Genomic DNA, 17154 nt, shown 5'->3' on the forward strand with positions numbered 1-17154 from the left:
CTATATTGCAACTCTGTTTGGCACGATTTTGAAGATTCATGACAACGGCATCTTTAGGCAAGGTACACTGCAGCTCCCCAGGTCTTCTAGGAAGCCCTCCCATTGGCGACGGCTTTCATGGGCCCGAATCCACAATTACACCGAATATACTTTATCCATCCTGTCAAAACGTCCTTGACCTCCTCCCCAATGACCAAAAAATTTGTCATTACCAGGAGAAGCTATCTTCTGCTAATATCACGCGCCTCAAATACGGTATACCTCCCCTGAAACAGCGACATGAGAGGATCGGGAACATGGCGCACACCTATATGGGGACGTTCATTGCGGGTATTGCAGCCTGGAACCGTCCGGATGAGAATGGTGGTATATCTCTCCACAACCTGGACACGCCATTGTGAATCTGGGCGAATCGCTAGGCTTGAGTATTCTCTGTTTCATGAGGTGAGTCTGGATTCGAACATGGTACGATGTTGACTGGGCGCAAGTGATACCTTGGGTCAATTGTCTCACGTATATTTCTATGTTTTCTTTCGCGATTGCAGTATATGTGCAATCGGTAGTTACTGGGGGCACGTGGCCTGAAGAATTTCCGATTAATGCAAGAGCCCGTACCAGCTTGGAACTAGTATCATGGTACTCAATAGAAATGAATTCTTACGCGGTAGCTGAATATTGCGTGGTTCCATATGGTGTTAGACTTGCGGTATAATTTGTACTCCCATCGCTCCCATCCAATCGTCCAAGAGCATCATTATTCACAGCACTAGTAGATGGCGTTAAGTAGGCCGCCTGGCCCATATCCATTGTTTGAAAAGGGGTGTGAAAAATTGGCATGCTATTTCCCAATAGACTGTTCACAGGGACAGCCCAATCTGCCGGTATGGAACGGCAGGCATAGACACCTGCATACTGATCGGCCGAGCCGTGGTTCACGGGGTATTCCATTTCCATTTCCATCTCCATTTCCATCTCCATTCCCATTCCCATTTCCACTTCCAGTGAGGGGCAAGCCCTGGTGTCCAGACTAGCAATTAGCGACTCGGGTGAAGTTGGCGTTTGGACCGGCTGCACGGTGAGGATATGACTGGATAATTCGCTGAAACTCGGCATCGAACCCGGTGATTTGCAAGAGCCCTGGGGTGTGTCTCCTGAATTCCACAATCAGCGTCGTACTATATCGTTCTGGTGATTATAGACTTTACCAGGCGCTTCCCTGCGCTTCTTGCATGTCATATCTCTCAATGTCCCTGCAATGTGGTTACCCAACTCTGTAAGTTCATATTTTATCACAAGGTCTTCGATCCCTCGGCCTTTCAAGTCATTGGCAACATCGTGCATTCGCTTCTTCGTGCATCTTGATGTGTACGCAGAATGAGGCACGTCTAAAGGAAGTGCAATCAGATAGCCCAAGTCAGTTATACCTCTTTTGAAATGGCCGGCCCACTCATGATATTTGCAGCCTTGATCAACCCAGTTCAAGCTCTTATTCGCTGCCTGCTGGTCGCGAAACCGCTGCGGGAAATTCTCACAGAGCTTCATCGCCAGTTTAGTGCGCATATCCCGGATCCAGCAGGTGCCGGTATGATACCCAGCCTCGACAACATGCTTGTAGATATTGTAGCACTCGAACCTATGGTAGATCTTCATTCGGTCGCGTAGATCAGCATTGTCAACCTTCGCAGCTATGGCGGCCTCCCAGCCTTGCCCCGTGGGGAGCACTGCTCTGGCTTTTCCAATTTCCCGTAAGAAAGCTCCGCGGTCTGTCCGACAGCTTTCCAAAAGTACTTTCATACTTGGCGAAAGGTAGGGCGTACGAAAAAAAGAATCATCCTCTGTCACGCCCTGTAGAGGCGTCGTTGCTCCTGTAGTCAGCGATGGAGTGACTGTGTTCGTATCGATATCCGAACTTGGCGTACACTGGTTACTATTACGAGGATATCCTGGATTTGGGATGCTCATGCATAAATCTTTCCGGAAGTCGTCTGCTTCAGAAACTGAAGACACACCCTGCTGGTATTCATATGACTCTTGTTGGTGGTCGCCGTCAGCGAGCGAGGTAGCAGAAGGTCGACGGTCTCGTGCACGAACTTGCGACGGCCGCGCAGATGCTGCACCGGTGGCCACGGCTGGAAGTCCATCGTTTTGATTCGTAGTTGCAAGGTGGTCCGGTATATCAGTGATCGGGTTCTAGGTATCGGTCCGAGGCCGAGTTAGCATTAAGTGATCACGCAATTATATGGCTGCAAATCGATCGCTGGATTGGAATTAGGAACCTCACATGTTTGACCTGGTGCAAGAATAAGCTAAATAGGCGATGGAGAGCTGAGATGTCGCGCGCAGAAAGACATTCCTTCCATCTCAGGATCTGGTCGGCCGAGATACTGGTTTCGTTTGCCCTGTAGAGCTGGGCGAGTTGGGTAAGCAATTCTGGTAGCATTGGTTCGGCCTGATCCTAATAGTCTAGGTGTTCCCCCAGAATCTCGGTCAGCACCGTCATATGTTAAATCGATTGCGACACACGCTCAGACCCTCCAGAAAAACGGTGTCCTTCATTGACGTGCAGTCTCCTGCAATACTTAGCTCGATCTCCCGATTTAACTTTAGCGCGTGTATTGGCTTGTTCTCGTAAATTTTAAAAATTACACATCATACAGATCACATATGCGATCGGTATGTATCAATAAATCTTACCAGATCAGCACGCTTAGAATATATCGTAGCGAGGGTCGGCTAACATCTAGATATCTAACCTACTCATTTTCTTGATTTTCATATTTAGAATATTGTAAAGCGGCAGTAGGCGTCACACCGCTACTATGTCGAACTCCGTAAGTCAAATCCCGGTCATCATTGGTTATCAGGTCGCCTCGCAGTGCGTTTCTACACTACCAGCTGGTACGGTCCATGAGAGAATGGAAAACTTGCCTGAGGTCCACTATTCCAAGGAAACTGGTTACCTGTTGTCCGCGTGGGTCACTCCACTACAATATCTACAGCTTTCCCTAGGATATCAAGGAAGTTACAGATTCGCGCGATCTAAGATCTGTCGTCATTCCTCCTAAATTCCTAAGGTAACCCCTTTAGTTACGGCCCGTCCCGGCAGCCAGGGATTATATCTCCGTAGCCAGGGTCCGCAAATGGGCCCTGGAGAAGGGTGGCTTTCAGTCCGATTTCATTCGGCTTCAGAGATATTATAAGTAAAACTTAAGTCATTCTAATCCGACACACAATAATTGATAAAGCCTGTCTTTCTGTTAAAACTTAATACCGATTTTCTCAAGGCTAACCAACTATCACACCAGTTCCGGGGTCGCTTGGGATAAATCGTCGATATCTAACTTTCGATGAACTTTAGGCCCAACTTAGTTTTGCAGCATCAAACTACGCTAGGCTACATCATGTGGCTGGCAGCCAGGAGTATGCAGTTAATCCCTATTGGTTGGCAGTCCGTCACGTCGCATAGACTGGCGTCGTTTGATAGCTTTAGAAATACAGCTCCGTAGTGAACGTTGAACCCTTTTGTAACGGCGATCGCCTCAGGCAATGACTACCCCGCCCCTTGGATGCCTGTTCGTCAGCGATTCGTTTCCCTTTCATTCCCCATCACATTATTCTATTCGGTCCTGAACATCCTCGATCTCCCTCCTACTACTAGTAACTACTAGTACTAGTAGTGCTACCTGTACTCCCCGGCCGTTGGCCTCCACCCCAAAGGCGTACCACCAATCATGTCGCGTATTCCTGAAGGGCGCTTACAATGACCGCCTGCTATCATATTGCAAAAAGAAAAACGAAAAGCAACCATGATGGAATAACAACATATCAATTTTGCTTTTAATTATCTCTATTACTTTAAGATATTCCAAGGTGTTCAGATTAGACAGTGTAACTATTAGTAGGTAGAACACAACTGGAGCAGCAGCTGGTCAGCCCTATTGGGGGTGTGCCTTGCGATTGCCGGTAAAACCCCAATCTATATAATACGTTAGGGTTGGGTTCAGATGGGTCGTATTGATGTCTACCGACCCACCAAGAAGTTGAACCCATAGGTTTGAAATCTAACCCCAGACCCATGTACAGGCTGTTCTGGATGTAAATGGCTATGCAGCTTATGCTATCAGGTGGCAAATTTGGCAGGTCTGATGCATCTCGTATTTGATACACGCATATGTAGTGAGATTGTTGATTTTTTTAATACAGTTTCGTTAATTTGTTATTGTCGTAGTTTACCACTAAGGATGAGTGGGGAGTCTCCACCGCGAATAAAGATGCTAGCTAGCAGGTACACAGCCAGCCACCGTTTTCCCCTCACCACATCACGATCTAGAATCTTTGATAGACATGTAACCTAGCAGGGAGCGATCGACATTGACTGAGGAATTGCAGACCTTTCCAGACCCAAACCACAAAATTCGTAGGGGTTGCTGGGATTCTGCCGGAAATCGATGCATTGATGTGATTGTGCCAATCAATATCACATAGTACCTAGTACTTGTGAAAACAATGAGAAAGATTATAAAAATCTATCGTTAAAAGCCTAGAGAACACAGTACTACACTCTATCTATATTATCGATCCTAAGGGGCGGTATAGTACATATCAAGATTCAAGAGCTCACTACGCCGAGGTAGACGGCATCGCCTTGTACCCTATTGTTCCTGAATGTGTAAATGTATGGTAGATTTGACCATGATAGCACGGTCCTTAATAGACCTGTATTATTAGCCAGACACACATACCCGGAGTGTGGATCCGAGCGCGACATCTCCACTTATGCGTGAATCTGTCCAGATTTCACAACAATGTGGGCCTGAAGCTCCCGATCGGTGCATCGTGATTGCTGAAAGACGAAGACCAGTGACACATGCAATCCATTTTCGTCTAGTGTGACGCTGTCTCAGACCCGATAGCTATTCAAGCTGATGCCTGTACAGGATACCTTGCCTCAGGTGCATCGACAATGCGATAGCCGTCGGAGTTCCTGAATCCTACCCGCTGGCTTTTCAATGGTGTATGGTAGACTACATACCTACCTAATCCCCTTCTATGGATTTAGGGGACCATTCAATAATATATTAATGCTTTGGTAGTAGTAGAAAGAAGCAATAATCAGTCTTCTGTCTCATTAGTATCTGTAGTCTGTCTTTAGAAGTCTTGCTTACGTATCCTTCCTTCGTTGACGGGTATGCTACCCCGATTCCCCGCATATTGACAGAAACCTCGTTATAAGCAATTAATTGAGCCAGCAGTTTAAACTGCTTACCACAGAGAATTGCTTAGATCGAATTTCCTATATATATATATATATATTTAGTTCATCCGGGAATTTGAAGTACTTTGATAGTTATACAGGCTGCACACATATTCTTCGCAACAGTATGCAAGGGATGGCGCTACGGGCTGAGCAATACTAGTACATGACAAGACGCGGTGTAACCATTGAGGGCTTAAAATAATCACATGTCCATCTCCAGGACTGGTATTAAACCTCCCTCGCTAATAGCTACTTTCCTTGTCACCTAGCAATTCAAAATAGATCATGTCACAACCCTGGCCTATCCGCAATCGAGATGTGGAAAACCAAGTATGAGAATTACTAATCCCCACTCAGTAACATTGAGATACTAACCCTCATGTACCTCTATGGCAGTCTTCATTGTACCTGATATCTACTAATTCAAAGACGAGCATCACGCATCAGCACACCTCGCAGAAATCTCGGCCAGGCGTCACTGCCGCCATACCAACATCAATAAAGCTCTGCGTTCTCGCTCTTCTGTCGCTATTGTTGATCGCCAGTCATCCGCCCAACTCCAATACTTGGCCCTTCAATTCTTTCCAGCGCAATCACGATACCAACAGTGCGTCGCATAGCAAATCTGCCCCCGGGAAGCTGGGGGCTGTTGCGAGTGAGAACTCTATCTGCTCTCAACATGGAGTGGAGATATTGCGCATGGGTGGTAATGCGGCAGATGCTGTGAGTGCAGGCCTCAGGGCTCGGAGAAATTTATTGGTGACTATTGCCGCTGATGCAATTAAGTAGTTAGTTGCGACCGAGCTTTGTGTTGGTGTAGTTGGTAAGAACACATCCGGTCAACCTTTTGAAAGAGCAGAAATGGCCAACAAAGAATAGCCATGTACCACAGTGGGATCGGTGGAGGTGGGATCATGCTAGTCAGGACACCGCACAGGAGCTACGAGGTTATCGATTTCAGAGAGACCGCTCCAGCTGCAGCGTTCAAGGATATGTATGAACATAACAAAAATGCCTCTGTCTATGGTGGACTGGCAAGGTAAGATATTCATAAGATTTCCCACGATATGTGAGCACAATTAAAACTGTTCTAGCGGCGTACCAGGCGAGATTCGGGGTCTTGAATACCTTCACAGCAAGTACGGTGTTCTTCCGTGGTCGACTGTCGTACAACCAGCTGTTCAAACAGCTCGTCACGGGTTTCCTGTGGGAGAGGATCTTATCAGATATATGAATCATGTTGCTGGTGACGAGGACCTTTTTACCAACAACCCTACATGGGCGATCGACTTCGCTCCAGATGGAACCCGACTGAAGCTGGGCGACACAATGACTCGGCACCGATATGCGGATACTCTGGAAGCAATTGCGAAATATGGCTCCAGAGCATTCTACTCGGGGCGTCTTGCGGAGACTATGGTCAATGCTCTACAGAATGAGAACGGTACAATGACGCTTGAAGATCTAGAAAACTACACTGTGGCTATTCGGAATATCTCACAGATCGACTATCGTGGGTATAAGATCACAAGCACATCGGCTCCTTCGAGCGGAGTTATCGCCTTGTATATTCTTAAAGTTCTCGAGACATATAAGGATCTCTTCCGCACGGAACAGTCTGTGAGCCTAAGTACTCATCGCATGAATGAGGCGATCCGATTTGGATATGGTAGAGTAAGGGCCTTGGTGTGGAATTCCTTCAGTGTGAATATTCGCTGATAAAAGTCTCAGCGAACCTACCTAGGTGATCCCTTGTTTATTGATGATATGGCTACGTATGAATCGCAGACTCTTGCCCAATCTATGATCGACGCCACTCGATCTAAGATCTCGGATCATCGAACTCAGAATATATCAGCTTATGATCCAGCCGGGTTAGAAAGCCCGGAGACGTAAGTTCGACATCACTCTATATTACTTCTGATTGTTGACTAAACTCGATCTTACTATCAGCCATGGAACCTCACATATTGTAGCAGTTGACAATACTGGCCTTGCAATTTCTTCGATATCTACGATCAACCATGTCTTTGGCAGTTATGTTATGGTCCCAGAGACTGGTATCATCATGAACAATGAAATGAATGGTAAATTCTAATAAGCACCCTCAATTACCGTTAGGGGGGCTCCGTTTCCTTTTCTTTTTTTAAATGAAAGAGAGGGAAAGAGGAGAGAGAGAGAGAGAGAGAAGTCCTTTTTAGTTAACTTTGTCCTTTCCACAGACTTCTCTATCCCTGGATCATCAGATCTATTTGGATATATTCCCTCCGAAACAAATTACGTCTGTGCTGGCAAACGTCCACTTTCGTCTATCACACCAGTGATAGTAGAACGACCCAATGGTACACTAGTCTTGATTACAGGATCTGCAGGTGGCAGTCGTATCATTACCGCCACTGTCCAGAATGTTATCCATTCTATTGACGAAGGACTCTCAGCTGCCGACGCACTGGCTAAACCGCGACTGCATGACCAGCTGGTGCCAAACCGGGTCACCTTCGAGTACAACTATGACAACGGTACAGTTGCCTTCATGGAAAGTCTTGGCCATAACGTTTCTTGGGTTGCACCTGGACAAAGTAATGCTCAACTCGTTAGAGTCTCGCCCAATGGGACATTTGATGCTGCCGGTGAGCCGAGACTGGTCAGTTCGGCTGGATACTCAATATAGTATAATTATATAGAGCAGGTTAGGACGGCGTACTACGGCACATACTACAGTATGCTTACGACGCATAGACCAGACATAAAAAGAGAAATACTGCCAATTGCATTTTCCACAGACTGTGACGGAAGTTCCTGTACGAGAGAAGTGCAGTGAAGCTAATCAATAATTAGCTCTGCTATCAATTATTCTTTCGTATCTGAATTTCAAACCCACTCAAGCCAGTGGTTTATAGTCTGTTGGTATAGTCTCTAAGTCATCGGAAATCTTCTATGCTTGTCTTGAATAGTATCTTCATGTAGGCTCTAGGGATCTAGCCTTTCTCTTCTATAAGAGATTGAGCCTTGCTTTGGCCCTATCACGCGCGGAGAAAAAGGCGTATGACCTATAGGCAGATATTCGTTTCTAGCCTGAAGGTAAAGAGGCAGTCATTTCGCGGAGAGAATACAGATATAAGCAGTGAATTCCTGCTGCTTTTACTAGGGTAGTGAGAAAGATAGTCTCCTTCAGGCTTCGAATTTTCCCACTTTAAAGTGTGTCCTCGAATGAGCTACAAGGTCTATTTTCAACTAAAAAAGCTCTGACTCTCAAGATGTGAACATCAATGATATAAGTTTTCAAATGGGGCGCGACATGAGGTAACATGAGAGACACTTAGCCAAGCTGACCAACCCTGAGAATACCTTTTTATATATACTCAAAATTAATTATAAATCTATATAACTCGACTAGATATCTATATTTCTCTGCTACTCTCTATAAAAATATGTTATTTATAGATATAAATATATAACTGAAAGAAAAATAATATATAGATAAAGCAGAGAAGAATATTTAGAAAAATTAACGAGACTTGATAACAATATCGATTTTTTTTATTCATTAATATACTGCTTCTCTGTAGACTATGTGAGCTCAATTACAGTAATAACAATTACTATATAGTATTATATAGCTTAAGTACGGCTGAGCAGACGGGAAGCCCTGTTCTCCACACCCCTATGGTCGTATGTACTTGCTTGCCCTAAGTAGTGGATGGTATAGTGTACCTTACATATCTTCAATTGAGGAGGATAACCAAAACAGGGAGACGGAGAAGGAAGGAGGAAGTATGAGAAGGGCAGTCGAAGGTCGGCTCATATCCGAACGTCTCCGGCAAATGCTGTGGACGGCGATTATCAACTTTCACTCCTATCTACCAGTCAACATATCTACCGCCGGAAGTGTCGGCTCGATCTAACAAGGGCAATATTCTTCATCCCGTTAGCCTTCTTCGCCGCGGGTTTCGACGTAGTCTGCCCTTATCCCATTTCTCAGCACCTGTATAAACAAAACCAGTTCATCCACGAAGTCAGAGATCTCAAAGCAGCCAGCAAGACTAATGCAGGAAAGGGCAAACAGCCGCCGTTGAACCCAGCGCCTCCACCGACCAGCGGATGGCAATGTTTGGTCAAAGCCAGCCTCCATTATGGGACCGTTAAGCAAACGGATACTACCTAAGATCACCAGGGGTCTTTAGTTCGCCCCGCAAGAAAGGGGCACTTAGGGCTTTTTACTTAATCCACAGGCAAGGCGGATGTGCATTTTTCATTGGTCAAAGAGCTCCACTTCCAACGCCCCCAATGAAAATCTCCACTGAACAAGCAAATACCCAAGCATTTTTGTGTGGGAAATGGAAGTGCATGGGGCTTTTGTTAGCTTTGCGAGTCAAGAAGGTTGGTGATGCTACTGGTACACTTCTTGTTGCGCCATCTTCATCGCTTCGAATTTTATATCAAGTAAGCAATTCGGAAATGGCGGTAGAAGTTTGGCGGGTATTCTGCTATGCTGGAGTCGGTGGTGGGTGGCAAGTTGGACGATGTATTTTTGGAATCTAGTTCCTAGTGAGGACGATGTAACGTGGGTTCCAATAGCTTGGAATATTTCTAGTATTGCTGTTCTAGGAACGGACATCGCACCCGATATATTGACCGGAAGGCAGGCACCGGAAGGCCCGGAAACGACAGGGTAAGAACCTGTGTAGGGTTATGGATAACAACAGTTTTACTGCCGAGAAAAGAGATTTCGCGATGGACTATAATTAGACCAGCCCGATTAGTAGGATCGAGTATAAGTTATGTAATGCGTATATTGGACATTCAAATCATAGTCAGGATATCATTAACTAAGCACATCGCAATAGGGTTATCATCATAAATCAAATCATATCTAAAAACCAAACGCCACTGAAGATGGCATCTACGACCATATGCATTAAAAACAGCCGCGTGCGTCATGAAAGTCATCATCTATAGGAACCCCTCTAGGACATTAATAATAGACGAGCGCTTCTCGGGATTATTCAAGAGCTCATCCACAGCCCGACTGGTCAACAGATCAGTCACGCCCTTGTCGGACCCCCCGAGTAAACTGCTGAGTAAACCGCCGCCGCTATCCGAGTCCGAGTTATTCGTGAGGTTCGAGAAAATGTTGTTTCCGTTGTCGGGGCGGAGCAGGCCACGTAGCGTGTTCGTGATTAGGCCGCCGAGGGGCACTTGCGCCGTCATGGTTAGGTTTCTCATTACTTCGGTGTAGTAGGGGACCTCGACGCCGTCGTAGACGACGGACTTGCCGACGGTGTCAAGAGTCAGGTAGCCGTTCTTGAGGGAGCTGGCCTGGGTCTGCAGGATTGGTCCGATGTTCTTGAGCAAGACCCTGAGGTCCATGATGCCGTGGACGGGGGATGAGTGGTTGCCTGGTTTGAGGACGAGGTTGTCAATGGTTGCGTTGCCGATGACGAGGTCTCCACTCTTGAGTTCGAGGATTGTTGTTCCCTATTTCCATTAGTAAGTCTCTATTGACTTTCGGTGGGATGTGACGTACGATTTCCAAGGTCATGACCGAAGGGTTGGGCAAGGTGGCGTTGGCAATTAGGTTGGTCCCGTCTTCCCTCGGAGGGAGAAGGAGTTGTGGGTCTGCGATCGAGAAGCCAGAGAACGAGTCGAGGGCTGGAACGTTGGTTAGTCTATTCTTGGAGTATGGGTCATCGAGAACATACTGTTTTGCTTCACGTCCTTATCCATGGTGATGTGATTCTTCAGCTTGCCGAGATATGCCGTGGTTTTGCCGTGGAGCGATAGCGGAGCGTTTTTCTCGAAGACCACGCTGTGGACGTACTCCTTCCATTGCTCTACATTCAACGGGGTGAATTGGTTGTCGACTCCTAGGGTGGTGTTCCCTGAGATCGTGGCGCCGTCAAGGTAGACCTTGGCCCAGGTCCCGTTGCCCTTATTCTTGCGGTTGAATAGACTGATCGCTATGGGCTCGATGCGAACCGGAACGCCGATGGGCAGCTTCAGGGCGGTCTTCAAGCTAAGCATGATCGAATCCGGCCGCGGCTGCATGACGCTGGTCTCGGTGACCACGAGTGACGAATTGTCGACAACCCTTTGGGCAATGGCGGGGATAATGACAGTGAAGCTGCAAAAATTAGTCAATCTGAAACGTACTTGGACGAAAGTGGAGCACCTACAAAACGGGCAAGAAAACGGCCAGGAAGATAATGCTCCAAAAAATGTAGCAACACCAAAATCGGGCCCAATGACGGCGTGCTCGCTCAGCCCTTGTCTTCTCCCTTTTCTCTAACGAGATGGTGTTTGCCGTCTCGACATGCTCGATTGTGCAGCCGTCGCCATCGTCCTGGGGGAGAGGCCCACGATGGACCCCTAGGGCATATTTCGCCGCTTTGGAGCCGAGATAATGTTGCTTCTCTTCCATGGCTATGCCCAGTCGCTGTCCACGGGTAGCAGGGGTGGACACGTCGAACTTGTCGGGGGGTGTGAAAATATATGGTCGAGGCGTGTATGATTTAATATATGGCCACTGAGTAAATTAACGTTACGATGTCTTATCCTATTTTTTTTCGCCTTCGGGGGTTCGAACACCAAGGGGTAGATTCCGGAGTAAGCCCGGTTTCGACCTTGGTATGGTCTCTCCGCATGGATCGACAATGCGACGCTGTCGATCGCAGCGAGCGGCGCGTCGGGGCCAATGATGACGACCTCATTTTAGACACACGAGTTCACATGCGGAAGTTGGATGAGGATCGGCACGAACTATTGAGAAACCGCGGTTGTTAGCAGGGGACCTAAGCTTCGGGACAGGTGGTGGATCCACCAGCTCCAGACGCATTAAACTTGGGTGCGGATTTATTGCCTCATTGAGATGCGGGGAAAGTGAGTAAAACAAGAGCGTCACTGGGGCCTGATGTGCATGATAAAACGCAAAGACAGGCAAATTGATGTATGACAAGCCTGTGGAGGCGAGGTCGTCGTACTCCAGACCCATGTGTGTTGTTGTCGTGAGTCGTCGGTGATCCTGTAACCCTAAGTCATCCATCGCGCAACCACCCGCGATATCCCGTACAAATCCTACGATCTTCAACGAGAAAAAGCCACACCTCCCCCTTTATTCTCCATCAAACGTACAGCCATCATGTCGTTCGATGAGAAGAAATCCCCAGACCAGATTTCCCAGACACCATCGGTCTCGTCCGATTCGAGTCGTCTGGAGGCCCTCGATCAACTTGAAATCCTCCCCCAGATCCTGCAAGAAGGCATTCTATTTGCTGGATCAGGATCCGCTTTACTACTCCAGGCGGCCTTCCCCGGAATCCGGAATCGAACTAGTGATACCCATCATGCCAGCAACGGCCACAGCAGCAACCTGGCGACAGAGTTAGGGGACGCCCTCCAGGCGAATCTCAGCTACATCGCCTGCCTGGTGTTCGGCACGCGAGAAGAAAAGAAGACCCTGTTGGACCTCATCAACCAAGGCCAACCGCCTCTTCGCGGGAGTGAAAACTTCTCCTCCCACCGACCGACCCAGCTCTGGGTCGCAGCGACGCTCTACGCGACCGCGACCGATTTCTACCAGCGTGTCTACGGCCTCGTCAACTACACCACAGCCGAGAAGGCTTACGCAGAGTTTACAGTCCTCATGCATGCCATGGGCCTACCATCGGGTACTTGGCCCGAGAACCGACAGGCATTCTGGAAGTACTGGGACGACCAGATCGAGCAGTTGAGCGTGACCGCAGACGCACACAAGTTTGCTCAGGACCTTCTGAACCGCAACGATTATCCCCGCTGGGTATCAGTTATGAAACCGTTTTTGCGGGTCCTTACGATTGAGATGTTACCCCCGCGCATTAGAGAGGCTTACGGGCTTAAGTCGACATTTAGTACCCGGGGTCTGTATCGGACCACTATGGGATTGTCGGTAGCAGTGTACCCTGCACTGCCGACCTCTACACGGGGATATCCACTGCGCTATTATTTGCAAGAATTACGAAAGCATATGAACGTCGTGTAGTTACTTGGTGCTTGTTTTCCCTTATCTTTTGTCGTAGTGCATGCACCCATGTCATCCAACCGTGCTCGGGGAATTATCTGAATGAGATTAATGAGACAAACTAGAGTGAAAAAATCTCTACCATACACGTGCTTCAGGATCTAGTTCGTTAATATAACTAACCTCCGGATTAATAATGCGCTAAAAGTCTTGTTTTGGGCTTGAAATCCCTGTCGATTTTAATTTGAGAGATAAGGCCGAAATGTACCATGCGCGGCACATTACAGGGATACGAAACTAGACCCGGATTATTAATCTTTTTATTCTTATCCTTTTACGAACAAAAGAAAGGGAAGGAAGCCGAGGAAGAGAAGGAAAGGGACCATTTCATGTATCTAGATCGCTATATGAACAAGATTAAAGGAACAAGAACAAGTCATCCAGACATCCATCTAGGCACGTAGGACACCACTTGCATGAGAACATAAAAGCCTATGATAACCGTCTAGGCATCAAAGTGCTGATTTCGTAGCATCATTAAATCAAGGATCCGAGAAGTCCCGCCAAAAGTTTCGAAACGTTATCCACGAGCTAAAAAATTATCAGCATTCACCTATAATCATGGGTTCGGCACTAGCTTACCGGTGACGCAGCGTCAATAAGAGTTGTGGTCTCGTTGACAAACTTGGGAGTCAAAAGATTATCGGCATTGTCAACGAGAGCCTGTAGTTTATCGATGTTCCCGCTCGAAAGGAGTTTCTGTAGGTTCTTCGGAGTGTCTCCGCCGAGAAGGACTGCACCGCCCTTGACGATAGTTTGGAGGTCATTGATAGTGTCTGTGCTCAGGAGGCCTTTGACCGCGTCGAGAAGCGCAGGCAGCTCCGAGAGGAGACCACCTTCTGGCATAGGAGCTGCTACCGGGTTCGGCCTGGGAGTAGCCAGGGCGAGAGGGGCAGCAAAAACAAGGTACTTGAAGAAGCGCATTTTTGCACTGGTAGAATGATATTCAGGGTCTGAACGAATGACTTTCGGAGTGTATGAGATTTGGAAGAGAGATGTTGATCTGTGGAAAAGATCACCGACTACTGCGGTCGTCCAAACTTATATGTAGCTATGGAGTCTGGCAAACTTGTTTTTTTTTCTTCTTTTCTATGAATACGAAACAAAGGCAACCCCGCCTGCACCTTAATCTCTGGCGTCCCAAATTTCTAGCTGGTGACCCATATTAAAGCCTAGACGGGGAGGATATGCTACCTAAAATTGTGTCCCTGTCTGGATGGCAAATACTACACACGGCTGGACCTAGCCTCTGATTCGACAGGTGTTAGTTATGTTCCAACCCTGGTCTGGACTTTGAGATCGCCGATTGCCTTTTTGCCCTGCTCATCGTTTCGCGTTGATGCCCGTTTTCTGCTTGGGCCCGAGGCTCAAGTAGGTTATTCCCGCTGGGAGAATCCAACTCTTACGGAAGGAAAACCCTCTCCATGTGAATTTGCCTCTGCACCGGTTGGCATGAGTCAATGGCTGTTATACCCCTCCTTCGCTACCAAATCAATATACGAATTAATCTTCGCAAGGATTTGGCGATAGCATCATTCGGGGCTGGGCAAGAACTGGAGACTCCAGACGACCCCGCAAAGGATTAGGGCTTCGCTAACTGCTGCAACTGTCGATCCCTTTCGGGGAATACCCCTCAGCTCGCCCAATCAGAGCCTACCATTGATACAGCATCGCGACGCTTTCCTCTTTCGCTCTCGGGCCGAGAGATACATGTGATACTTTGATCTAACCGTGAACCCTGATCGATCTCCAATGTTGGTGGTGAAAATACCCTCACCCACCATTGCACTGAGATTCGATATCGATTCGTGTCAACGGTGGAGTCCAATCGGAACCGATAACCCCAGCTAATTTTAGCAGCTTCCCCCATATCGAATAGTATGGGGTAGTGGTACCCGATCGAAGAGGCCCGTTCGGAGTCGATATCCGCTTTCATATGATCCTAGGTACATACTAATCATCTATCAGGTACAGCAAGGCCGGCCGAAACAGATTAATGTCCCACTCCGTATCCCCACCCGAAGCTTGTTTAGTCTGTGCTTGCAGCCGGTCTGTCGTATTCCCACTGGGTCAATTAATCTAATACGACACTAATTACAGGGACCACAAACGCCACCGCCAGGGTTGCAGTTGAACTACTCTGGGAGAGACCCCAAAAACATTCGTCATTTCCATAGCTTATCATTTCACTTCGGTCATAAGTTCATGTCGATCACAGCGCCAATGCTACCCCGAGCACCCCCAAGGCCCCCATTCCGCCCAGCACCAACCCGCCCGTCGGCTGCGCTCTTGCCGCGGCCATTCCTGATGATGTTGTGGACGATGCGCCACCGTCCTTCGTGCTCTCGGCCGTAGCCTTCGCAGGGGCGTACTTGCCCGTCGTCGCTGTCAATGCCCCGTCGGCCATTTCCTTCTTCACCTCGGCCATGTAGCTCTTGACGTCACTGGGGAGCGCAAGGTACCAGGAGGGGGTGTGCCCGGCATCGATCTCGCTGGCGAGCGCGCTTCGCTGAGCGGGAACCACCAGCTGAGCCAGCGCCGAGGGGGGGCACGTTCTTCATGATCTCCGGGATAAGGGAACGTGGAGGCGGAGAAATGTTATCCAAGTTGGCAGACCCTGTCGGCATCGTAAGCGTGATGGATTTTCTGTCTATATTAGTACACCAATCCTCGTAGACCTCAAACAGCAAAGACATACAGGGCTTGGCCAAGCGAAGACCAATTGACGGCATCGGCCGAATCAGTCGTCGTCGGAGCAGCATCGTCGTCGCGCTTTTCGGGCGCTGCCAGCACCGTAGCAGAAAGGGCAGCGAGCAACCACGCGAACTTCATTTTTGCGACCTTGTTTGATAGACAAAGGGACTGGGGGTGGAAACGAGATGCGATGAGACAATGGGCGACTGGGGAAAGTTAAATAGTTGAACCGGGTCTTTCATGTGCCTGGCAGGGCGGAGAAATAGTACTAGTAATTCGTCTTATGCGAAAAGTTCACTTGTACCCGAGATCCGGTGTGGAGAGTTAGTTGTCTGGATGATCGTCGCTGAGCCGAGTAATGTCCTAACTTTCGCCCTGACCCTACCAAAGTCTGGCATCCGCTCGCTGTTCCTATTTTTCAGTGTACGTTGTTTCATCCTCTGTAGCGACCCAACCGTCGTCTGAGTCTGTGACATGGAGTGTTGGAGTTTTTTTTTGTATGTGTAGCGTGTGCCTGTTTTTTGGACTCTTGGACGTGATGGCTTCTTTCTGTTTCATTGATAAAGGGGTCGTTTCCCTATAGAATCAATATGCGATCGTTGGAGTTGTTATTCTCACGCGAAATGGACTTTTTCCCCTTCCTGGTGTTCTATATGTGGTTTGAATATGCAGCAGATGCAACCAAGCACGTTCCTGCTTCGATCCGCAAGTCAAGCTCCAGAAGGTAGAGTAAACCCAATCCACTTGACCAAGCTACTAGTAGTGATAGAACGCTAGAGCTAACAGATCTACAGTAGCTCTCAAAAGCAGAAGAAAACTAAAAAGAGATTGTCGAAGCTACTTGCATGATTTCGACGCCTAGGGCCGAGACGCGATTTACAGGAAACAGTGCAGAACCAGAACATTTCATTCTCGAAAGCACCAACGCTAGTTAAGTTCCGCGGCCCGAGAGCTTCTGGTCGCTGTGCGTATAAACCGGGGAAGCGATGCGTGGAATAGTGATCGTCGGCTGGTCCGATTACTTATAATCACCGAAAGTCCACGTATGCATTCTCCCTTACCATCTTATGCAATACGCTAATGGCCTTCTAGATTTGCGTCGCTTTCGAACCATAAACAATTTGATATCCTACCTGGCTATGGAAAA

General features: G+C 47.8%; 6 protein-coding genes across 6 annotated transcripts; 2 read left to right on the forward strand and 4 right to left on the reverse strand.

The window, feature by feature from the left end:
- Window positions 1–657: 657 nt before the first annotated feature.
- Window positions 658–2440, reverse strand: ABOM_009823 (uncharacterized protein; the record flags this gene model as incomplete). Its single annotated transcript, XM_022536951.1, has 3 exons — window positions 658–1151; window positions 1206–2190; window positions 2282–2440. The coding sequence occupies 3 exons, from the start codon at window positions 2438–2440 to the stop codon at window positions 658–660; spliced, it is 1638 nt and encodes a 545-aa protein (XP_022385630.1).
- A 3102-nt stretch (window positions 2441–5542) lies between these two features.
- On the forward strand, window positions 5543–7928 carry ABOM_009824 (gamma-glutamyltransferase family protein; the record flags this gene model as incomplete). Its single annotated transcript, XM_022536952.1, has 8 exons — window positions 5543–5587; window positions 5654–5980; window positions 6047–6080; window positions 6137–6296; window positions 6352–6931; window positions 6989–7149; window positions 7211–7344; window positions 7480–7928. The coding sequence occupies 8 exons, from the start codon at window positions 5543–5545 to the stop codon at window positions 7926–7928; spliced, it is 1890 nt and encodes a 629-aa protein (XP_022385647.1).
- Window positions 7929–10210: 2282 nt separating this feature from the next.
- On the reverse strand, window positions 10211–11678 carry ABOM_009825 (DUF3712 domain-containing protein; the record flags this gene model as incomplete). The annotated part of the gene is made up of 4 exons (XM_022536953.1): window positions 10211–10735; window positions 10785–10909; window positions 10960–11381; window positions 11434–11678. The coding sequence occupies 4 exons, from the start codon at window positions 11676–11678 to the stop codon at window positions 10211–10213; spliced, it is 1317 nt and encodes a 438-aa protein (XP_022385648.1).
- Window positions 11679–12395: 717 nt separating this feature from the next.
- Window positions 12396–13274, forward strand: ABOM_009826 (oxygenase MpaB family protein; the record flags this gene model as incomplete). The annotated part of the gene is made up of 1 exon (XM_022536954.1): window positions 12396–13274. One exon carries the CDS (start codon window positions 12396–12398, stop codon window positions 13272–13274), a length of 879 nt encoding a protein of 292 aa, XP_022385645.1.
- Window positions 13275–13790: 516 nt separating this feature from the next.
- Window positions 13791–14237, reverse strand: ABOM_009827 (uncharacterized protein; the record flags this gene model as incomplete). The annotated part of the gene is made up of 2 exons (XM_022536955.1): window positions 13791–13844; window positions 13896–14237. 2 exons carry the CDS (start codon window positions 14235–14237, stop codon window positions 13791–13793), a joined length of 396 nt encoding a protein of 131 aa, XP_022385646.1.
- A 1288-nt stretch (window positions 14238–15525) lies between these two features.
- On the reverse strand, window positions 15526–16145 carry ABOM_009828 (uncharacterized protein; the record flags this gene model as incomplete). The annotated part of the gene is made up of 3 exons (XM_022536956.1): window positions 15526–15868; window positions 15930–15959; window positions 16012–16145. 3 exons carry the CDS (start codon window positions 16143–16145, stop codon window positions 15526–15528), a joined length of 507 nt encoding a protein of 168 aa, XP_022385643.1.
- Window positions 16146–17154: the final 1009 nt, after the last annotated feature.

This window comes from Aspergillus bombycis, assembly GCF_001792695.1.
Source record: "Aspergillus bombycis strain NRRL26010 chromosome Unknown contig00100, whole genome shotgun sequence".
NCBI lineage: Eukaryota > Fungi > Ascomycota > Eurotiomycetes > Eurotiales > Aspergillaceae > Aspergillus > Aspergillus bombycis.